Consider the following 10,040-nt stretch of genomic DNA (forward strand, 5'->3'; position numbering starts at 1 on the left):
TCTTCCCGGCCATGTGCTCTTACAGCATCCCATGTTTAGTCTGTTAATAGCACATAGCACACTGCATAATCACTGTCTTATTTACCCTACTTGATTAATTTCCTTGGAGATAACAATCATGTCTTAAGTACATATAGTTAGTGCTAGGTATATTAAGAGACACTTGACTACAACTTTAAATAAACACATTCCTTCCTATTCTCTAAACAGTGGTTCTCAAAGTTCAGCCTACATCACAATCACCTGGAAGACCTATAAAACTTAAGACTGCTTGGCTCATCTCCAGAATTTTAGATCCAGTTGTTCCAGGGTGGGGCCTGACAAGTTTCCAGATGATGCTTTTGCTGTTGTTTCGGGAACGATCAGTGCTCCAAATGTACATTATCTCTTCCTACCTTTAGGATTTAAAGTGCCTTCTTCTAGATGCCTCCAGCTCTGCCTACTGCATCCCTGATCTTTTTAGACCCAGCTAGCTCAATTATCACCTCCTTCATAAAACTTTTCCTAATCCCAGGTGAAAATGATCTTGCTCCTTCCTAAATTTCTATCATGCTTTGTGTGTACTATTCATATGACACTCATCATATGCTAACTTACTTCACGGTTACTGGCATTTGTCTTACATTCTCTACTTAAATGAAAGTAGGAAACCTGCCTTAATCATTGCAATATCCTCCACAACAGAGAGCACAACAACCAGTAAACGGCAGACAAAATCTACAAGTATTTGTTGATAGGAATGAATCCCTGGTGCTTGCCCCAGACTCCAGGCCCACCGTTTGACTTACTTAATCCTCCCGGCCCTAGGTGACTGCCTTATACTGCCTTACTACCTATAACAGTTGCCTGATCCTTCCATACTTGTCTGTCCCTCTCATTGCTGACTGACCCTTAGTCAGCTTCTTTACTTTATACCTTGAGCCATTTTAATTTTCTCATTCACTATGGGACAAAATGAGTGGATAAATTTTCTCAGGACAGATGTGAATTTTAATTCCGCTGGTCATAAGACAGGTTGTTTTTTTTCTAAAAGGTGGCCTTTGCCACAGAATCTGAACTAGAATATGTCGTGTAAAACTCTACATACAGTTATAGACGGCAATAAATTTAAGTTCTAAGTGCAGATCACGGAGATAAAAAAACAATTTAAAAGTTTAAAAGCACAAAGACATGAAAAGGCCTTTATAAAATTTAAAGTTCCCTTAAGAAACAAAACGTAAAACAATTACCTTTATATTATGTTCATCCAGAACAAAATCCGTATTATCTGTTTCAACAAAAACGTATATAAAACACCTCGTTCAGGGGAAATTCCTAGGAGCTCAGTATTTACAAGATTTTTTTTTTTTAACATATAACCTTCATTCTCCCTGGACGCTTAACAATTTAAAACTCAAATAAGGGTGAAGGGAGGGAAAGACTTCAACTTTCAGAAAAAAAAGAAACAAACTACGTTTAAGGCACCAACTAAAATTAATACCTATCAGAAAAGATCCTTGAGAGTTCATTTAAATCTTATAAGCCTTTTTACTTTCCATACTTGAATTAACTAGTGATATTTCATAAATACTGTAAATGCTGTTGACAGAATGTAAATAATAAGAGTTCTAACAGAGATTTTCCAAAGGGTGTGAAAGTTTTCAGATTTGTACGTTCAATTAACCAGAATAATTAACCAGATCACTCCAAAGCCTGATTTATTTGGGTTAATCGACATCCCATATGGCAAAGTTGAGTTATGGGTATGGTCTTGATACTTTCAAACCAGTACTGTATTCAGCAGACCAAAATAACCCTAAAGTTGGAAAGCCACTGCAAACATTACGTAGGTCCTGAAATGGTATTGGGAGGATGAAAGAGGAAAAAAAAAACCCAACAGTTGACTTAAGAAATACTGAAAAGGGAGCTGGGAAGAAAAGGAACATAATGACCTGGCAGGAAACAACATCGTTTGATACACCGTAAAATATTTTAAAAGACAAGACAACAGAGTAACAGGAAAACAAGAAATTTAAGAGCTAAAAGAGAACTTCCCAATTTCAGTCTGGTTGTTCAAAAAACAGAGGAGGGGGTGCACCGCAAGAGAGTTACTATTTGGAAACCATACCACTTCGCTATATAATATATAAACAACAAAAGGCTACATCACTGTTCCTCAAATGTGCTGTTTAGAAACCTAAGTAAAAACATTCCCTGCAATGAACAAAGATCTTCAAGATCCTGCCCTTCAACTAAAGTATGTGCATAAGGAAATTCTATTAAAGCACTGAAATGCAATTCTTCACTTCAAAAGACTATGCCAACAAAAAGATTATATGATGAATGGCTATGATCTTCCTAAATTGTTTTGTGACTTTCGGGTGCCAAAGTTGCCTCTCTGAGCTGCCTAGCAAGTTGGCAAGGAAAAACTTTCTCTACACATCAAAATCGGCAATCATTTAACTCTGCTCCTAATCTGGGTTTTAAGTGCACCAGTAAGCACTTACTCATTTCCCCTATATTTTAAATAAAAGCTGACTTACCTGAACATTCTAATTTCACGTTCTTCCCTTAAAATCGATTTCACCAAATCGATTTTAAGTTGTAAGCAACAGCATTCCCCCCTTCAGTAATCCACCACATATACTGAAGCACTTAAATTCTACATACAGGGTGGGACACCATACAGTGAAAAGATGCGAGAAATTACCCACCGTCAACCAGTTTTAAGTCTTCTGACAACTGTTCAAAGACTTTTAGAGAAAGCCTAACAACTGAATCACATGATGGAGTATCTGATATACGCGGAATAGCACTCTGAACTTTCTCTACTGTGTATACAACTCTTGATTTACAAAGAGGAAACTAACGACAAGGGCTTCCCCGAGCGAGAGAACCGGTAAGGTAACAGGCTAAAAGGGCGTCGTTGATTTCTTGGCTGCAGCGACAGAGGCGGGAGACACACCCCTAGCGTCTGTCTGAAACACTACAGCAGCGAATTCTACCTAGGGATTAATGTGAGGGTAAGGAAAGACAAATTTAAATCGCCATGATTCAAAAACAACCACTCCAAGAGAGACACACGAAGGTAGCAAAGAAAATGAAAAAACCGTTGCTAGTAAGAGAAGCATGAAAAATTAAGCGTCCCCATTTCTCCCAGATCAAGTTCGCGTATGTTTTCGTGAACAAACACCTTGGATCTTTCCGGTTCGCCAGGGCAGCGTGCAAAGCAGCAGCGAAAGGAAACCCCGCGAAGCTGCGCACCGCAGCTAAACCGACGCTCGCAGGAGAGGGGAAGTGAGTGGCAGGGTTCCCTACCAAGAGTCACTGCTGGGAAATAGGGAGTGAGTGGGAGAAGCAGCAGCTCTGGAGAGAAAGTGGTTCTTATGTAAAGCGCCATTTGCCACATATTGTTATTTCCATAGGATTTCAGAATACTCTCGAACTTGAAAAACAGAGTGAGTGTGGGGGGGGGCTCCACGTGGAGGAGGGTCGCGAGAAGGGGAGCCCGCCGGGCTGAAGGCCAGGGGTGCCCGCGGGGGTCGATGCCGGGCGGGACCGGCGGCGCGGGGGTGGGGCGACGGCGGGGCGGCGGCCGAGCAGCAGAGGGGCGCCCCGCAGAGGCCGGGGGCGGAGGCGGGCGCGGGGGCCCCGCCGCCGTCCTGTCATCAGCCGCCCCGCCGCCTTCGCGGGCTCGCCCGCAACCGCCGTGGGACCCGCCGGGCCCGGGTCTCTGGAATTTTCCAGGGGGCACAGCCGACCGGGGGCGTCAGGGCTCGCCCCCGCACTCGACCCGGACGGCGGCAGTAGGGGAAGGGATGGTGCATCGAGGAAGCCAAGGTCTCACCATTTTGCTCGGCTGGTCGGCGGCTCGCTGGCTTGCTGGCTCGGAGAAGTGTTGCGCTCAGGCGGGCTCGCAGGAAGCGGCGGCGGCGGCGGCGGCGGCCCAGCTGCGGCCCTCGGGTCGCCGGCGGGGAGGGGGCGCGGGTGGGGGAGGGGAGGCGGCGCGCGGGGCCCGCGCCGGCCGGGTGATTGGGCACGCGAGGGAACGGGCAGGGTAGGGGGAAATAAATTAAGGTCGAGATTCAGAGCCGGAGAGCGCGGGAGGAGCAGCAGCGAGAGGCAGAGAAGAAGAAAGGACGGGGAGAGGGGGCGAAGAGGCCCGGGAGACTCGGGGGCTGCAGCCTCGCTCTCGCGCCGGAGCCGTGACGGACTCACTGCAGTGGCTCGCGCTGACCCGCAACCTCAAGGCACGAAAAAGGGGGAGGGCGGAGAGGGAGGGGAGAGCGGAGCGCTGCAGCGCGCGGGGCGGAGGCGGGGGCGCGCGCGGGCCGGCGGCGGGGCGGGGCCTCCGCGAGCGCCGCACATCCGGGAACCCGCGCGCCCCGCTCGGCGGCGGGTGCCGCGGCGCTCTGGCGAGCTCTGGTTGGGGAACGCTGAGCGCGCGGACCACGTTTGCCCCTCAGCCGGCCGCCCCTTGCGTGCACGGTGGGGGGAGGCCAGGGGCGGGGGCGCGGACGTCGGTGACGTCGCGTGGCGGAGCCCTTCCTGTCATGTGGCTGGAGGCGGGCGGGGAAGAAAGCAAGGCTGGGAGGGGAAGGAGGAAATGCGAGGGTGCCCGGGAGGGAGGAAGCGCGAGGAGTGCGCGAGTGCTAGCGTAAGGGGGACATGGGCCCTGGAGTGGAAGCCTTGCGGGAGAGGAGGAGCAGAGGAGCAGTCTTAGGGTGTCAGAACCACCCGGATGCCGCCCCCAAAAAAGAACAGGAAAAATCCAAGTCCTGCGAGAGGCAGTCAAAGGTATCTGTGCATCCGTGTACCGACTTGGATCCACTACAGAATTGCACGGCCCGTCAGGACTGCTGTCACCCCGGTGCAGCACCCGCAGGCCCATCTGTAATATGAATTGGCAGAGTCAGGAACCAGGTTGCAAAGACAGGGAAGCGGGCCAAAGCTGGCCTCTGCTCGAGGCGTGGGGAGAACCTGGACAAACGAGAAGGGATACTTCCCACTCGCAGAAAGACTTTCCACCCAGCTCTGCATTCCCGTAAACCGTCCAGACTCCCCTTTGGCGGAGTCCATCAGTCTTTGTTTAAAAAAGGAAAAAAAAACTCGAATGTAGATTGTCCGCTTATCCTTTTAGTAGAGCTATATCCACTCTTGTGGCAATTATCTTCCCAGAAAATTCAGATTATAATAGGAAATTGCACCCAGAAAAGCATAAGAAGGAAATTTATGTTCGAGAGAAGAAATAAAGCTGTCAGGAGAGGTGTGATGAGGATAACGAAGAAAACATTTTGCAACTATTTTAACCAGTTATTCCTTTACAAGCCTTGATAATCGCCCGCGCTCGTGTGTATTTGTGTGTGTGTGTGTGTGTGAGAGAGAGATAGGATGTTTTCTGATGGGAAACTCCTTATTGATAAAGCCTTTGAGTCGTTTTATAAAAAACCATTGTGTTTTTTTTTTTAAAAAGTCTTAATGCTCCTTACATGAGAACTTTATTCTTTTTCTGTGCTAATTATTTTTCCATATGATGAGCATGCATTTTTTTCTAATAAACGCTCAGCGATTTGCCCTAGGAGCAAATGGTTCCTGTCTCCCTCTCTCTGTCTGTCTTTCTCTCTCTCTCTCAATCCCCCCACTCCCCGCCTCTCCATCCCTCCCCTTCCTCCTTCAGGACCTACTTTGCTTCTGTGTCAGGATGAATAAGGAAAAGAACTTAGACATAACAAGCTGTGTCACACAGTGAATGTATCAAGGAAAGGCCAAGAAGGGACACTTTCTTCCACAAGTTTCTTGATTTAAATATGTTGCTATTTGGATTTACTTATCTTACTGAATACTAACATATTACAGAACAAGAAAAAGTCACTAAGGTATATGTGTAACGTTTTCTAGGTATACTATTTAAAATTAGTTTTTTTATCATAAAAAGACGTGCTTTTTAAGAAAAAGTGCTGTATGCAAAATTTTTCCTCTCTCCACTTACCAGAGGTAATCATGCTAACTGCATTTGTTTGTGTCCCTTGGACATTTTCAGTGAAAATCAAATTATCATTTTAACTAAGGGGTATGTACTAAGAAGGAATTCGAGCTATTTAGAATACAGTGGATTTAAAAAAACCCATAATTTTGTTGTGTTGGTGGCAATTTATACTAGTCTGAATTCAGTAAGATAAGTAAATCCAAAATGCACGTTTAATAGGTTTTTCCACAAAAGGCTGGGGGGAAAAAGTGTGACAAGTAGTCATTCTCCTTTTTGTTTCTTTCCATTAAATTTTGGTGTAAAGCTTAGTGTGAGTGAGAACAGCTACCAAATAGTCCTGCAGAAGCATATGTATTTTTAAATATGTATGTACCAAATAGCCCTGCTAAAAGCATACATGTTTTTAAATAACTAGATAAGAGGTAATGGACATATCTTTGTGGCTTATTTTTCCTAGAAAATTTAACAAGCTCTTAGATGATTATCAGAAAGAATTATGTCAGATAAATTGAAGGGAGAAACACTTAAGACAGGGATGCCAGTTACAAGAATTAGTAACAGTAGGCATGTGGTGATAAGGGATACCAATGGCAGAGGAAAGGAAAGGCGAGTATGAATAACATGAAGCAAAAATGGACTAGTGACTATGCAACATAGTGGATGTGTGGAACAGAGAGAGAGAAATAAAAGGTGACCAGTTTTGATGACAGGAAATAGTGTTAACATTAAGAAAAATGGAGAAGTCCAAAGTTTGGCTATTGAGTGAGAAGAGATGAGTTTAGATTTAAAGATGCAAAGTTTTAGTTGCTGATGAGCTATCCCAGTGGAAGCACCCAAACAGAAGCCGAAAGTGCAGGTTAGAAAGGAATAGAGATATGGGAATCAACTTTAAAAAAGATTAAAATGAAATATTCAAATTTTTCCTTATTTAATTAGTGATAGGAGAAGGAAAAGACCCAGAGATAATAATAAAGCTGCTAGGTAGAAAGAAAATTAAAGGAAAAGAAAGTTTTAAGAAAGAGGGTAGACCGGGCAAAGTGGCTCACGCCTGTAATCCTAGCACTTTGGGAGGCCAAGGTGAGTGGATCACCTGAGGTCAGGAGTTCGAGATCAGCCTGGCCAAACTGGTGAAACCCTGTCTCTACTAAAAATACAAAAATTAGCTGGGTGTTTTAGCGCGTACCTGTAATCCCAGCTACTTGGGAGGCTGAGGCAGGAGAATTGCTTGAACCTGGGGGATGGCAGTTGCAGTGAGCCAAGATCGCACCACCATTGCACTCCAGCCTGGGCAACAGAGCAAGACTCTGTCTCAAAAAAAAAAAAGAGGGTAATGTTTACAGTCATGTTTGACCATAGGCAACCTCAGGCTTCTGTGTCTCCACAATTACCATTAGGAAGTTAGAAATGACACAGGATATTATTTCCTCCGTAGACCTTTAAGATAACAGTGACATCCAGAAAGTTGCCTTACTCTTAAAGGACTGATCACTGCCATTAATTTATATGTAATATTTAAGGGTTTCAGGAGAAACAAATGACCATTTCTGTAGTTGTTTAAGGTATTTACAGTATTACTCCCCAAATGGCCACTTTTAGTAATGATTATATTTACTAACATCAACTAGAAACTATATTTGATTTTTCTACTCTTCTTGTACATAGGAAGAAAATGCCAATTAAAAATGAAAGTCAGTTAAAACCACTTGAAAGCAACGTCTGTTCCTTTTTAGAATGGAAAGTTGGAGGAAACTTCAGCCTCTCCTCTTAGATAAAATGCATGCCCCACGTTAAAAATTCCAGGTGTAAGAATACTTTGTACCTTTTTGCCACATAGTTCCATACCACAAGATTCCCTTCTCAGTGGAAACTGAGGTTGCATAGGGAATAGATCACCTTCTTTCCCAGAATTCTTTTTTGTAGTGAGGAGAACGCAGGGATGCAAGCTAGCCCCCTACTCCAGGGTGTGGTTGAGAAAGGGCTCCCAGGCACCTGAGATGCCAAGAGAAGTGGGTCATTCCCTTCCTGCTAAGCAGCAGAGGTTTTTGCCAAGGATCTAAATTCCGTCTTGGAAACTCATTTCTCCATAGAAACCATTTCACAAAGAGTTCTATAAACAATGGGCTTCCTGCAAAAAGCCTACTTAAATTATAATGTAGCTGAAATTCTGTATATTTGCTACTAAAAGTTCAATAGTAGAAAATAATACTCTTAAATATATGTATCTTTTTGAATTAATGCATTTGGGAAAAAAATGTATTCCAAGTACTAGATGGGTTTTTTTCTTTAATTGTACATATAACTACTTTTAAAATTATGGACTTTGTATAACTTTTCCAATTCCCACAAGAGAAATAAGAATATTGAATTTGTTCAAAATTAAGCCTTCTTTCACTTACTTTTTAGATGAAATACAAATTAGGACAGTTTTTAAATTAGGAGTTTCCTAATAAAAAAATTATATGATAAATTAGTTACATAAGTTGTTTCTATACTATGCACTGGAACAAAAAGAAAAGGAAAGAAAAAGACTTAATAAGATTTATTCCTAAACCTCTTGCATTCATATCTAATTTTGTGTGTTAGGAGAAAAGCCCACAGTGTTTTTAAACACAATTTGTTAACACTCTTTACATAATGAGCTTTATTCTTTTTCTATGCTAATTATTTTTTCATATATGAGTACGTTACAGTTGGGTAATTATCTACAGAAAAATGACTTGAAATCAAGAGAGGACAGAGATCAGAAATTTTAAACAGTATAGACCCGGGCCAAGGCAGAACTAAAGGGAGCATCTACATTTGAGTGGCAGAAGGAAAAAGAAGTGATAGGAAAGATGATGAACAAACCAGAAGAGCAGAAGACCCAGTAAGGATACCCTGGAAGCTGAAAGGGAGGAGTTCAAGATCAAAGGTTGATCAATGTCCTCTAGTGGCTGGGGAGTCCAGCAGTGTGGTCAGAGAGGACCAAGACAGATGGAGGTGTCCACTGAGGTGTCCTAGATTATGTCATGATGTTGTTTATCTGAATTAAAAGTCTGTCTCATTTATTTGGTCTTTTGCACATAAAAGTGAATACCAAGAAAAAGCCTGGTTATTTGGACTTTGATAGTATTTCCATTTTACTAGTTTAGTAAGAGTACTTTATACCATCTTCTTAAACATAACAGAAAATACAATGTAAATGTAAAACAAAACTATTATGGCACTAGAGAATACCTATCTGTTGTACTTGTTGGCTCACTAATGCATGTATGCACTCAAAAATATCTGCATGCTTAGCTCCACACATGAATCAGTGAGACTGGAGTGAGACCCTAGTTCTCATCTCACTTCTGGTTCCAGGCCATTCCTGTGTGAATTTTGGATAGTCATCTAGCCTAAGCTGCCTAATATGATAGTCAATAGCCACGTTTAGCTATTTAGGTTTACATTAATTTAAATGAATACAAATTCAGTTCTTCTGTCTTGTTAACTACATTTCAAGTGCTCAGTAGCTGCATACCTAGTGGCTATGGTATTGGACATTGAAGAAAGTTCTATTAGGCAGTACTCATGTACTCAAAGTGTTCATCACCAACCACTGATACAATGCTTGTTTATTATAAAGGTAGGCACATTTCAAATATAATGAGTTAATTTAAACTACCTTAAGTGCTCTTAACAATTTGAACAAACATGCAATTAAAACCCCTTTAAAAAAAAAAAAAAGACCGTGCGTGATGCCTCACGCCTGTAATCCCAACACTTTGGGAGGCCGAGGTGGGCTGATCATGAGGTCAGGAGTTCGAGACCAGCCTGACCAACATGGTGAAACCCCATCTCTACTGAAAATACAAAAATTAGCCGGGCATGGTGGCACGTGCCTGTAATCCCAGCTACTCAGGAGACTGAGGCAGGAGAATTGCTTGAACCTGGGAGGCAGAGGTTGCAGTGAGCTGATATCACGCCACTGCACTCCAACCTGGGCAACAGCAAGACTCCTCAAAAAAAAAAAAAAAAAAAAAAAAATATATATATATATATATATATATATTCAAGCAAATTAAAACATACTAATATCAGAATATATATATTA

At 42.9% G+C, this 10,040-nt stretch overlaps 1 protein-coding gene across 1 annotated transcript in view; it reads right to left on the minus strand.

Annotated features, from left to right (window-relative positions):
• PPP3R1 (protein phosphatase 3 regulatory subunit B, alpha) overlaps positions 1–4,395 on the minus strand; it is a 72,194-nt gene extending 67,799 nt beyond the window's left edge. Inside the window, exon 1 of the mRNA XM_003262477.4 lies at positions 3,827–4,395. Coding sequence (XP_003262525.1) covers positions 3,827–3,829 — 3 coding nt within the window. The 5' untranslated portion in view covers positions 3,830–4,395. The remainder of the gene's footprint in view (positions 1–3,826) is intronic.
• Positions 4,396–10,040: the final 5,645 nt, after the last annotated feature.

The sequence above is a fragment of the Nomascus leucogenys genome, chromosome 14, assembly GCF_006542625.1.
Source record: "Nomascus leucogenys isolate Asia chromosome 14, Asia_NLE_v1, whole genome shotgun sequence".
In the NCBI taxonomy this organism is placed as follows: domain Eukaryota; kingdom Metazoa; phylum Chordata; class Mammalia; order Primates; family Hylobatidae; genus Nomascus; species Nomascus leucogenys.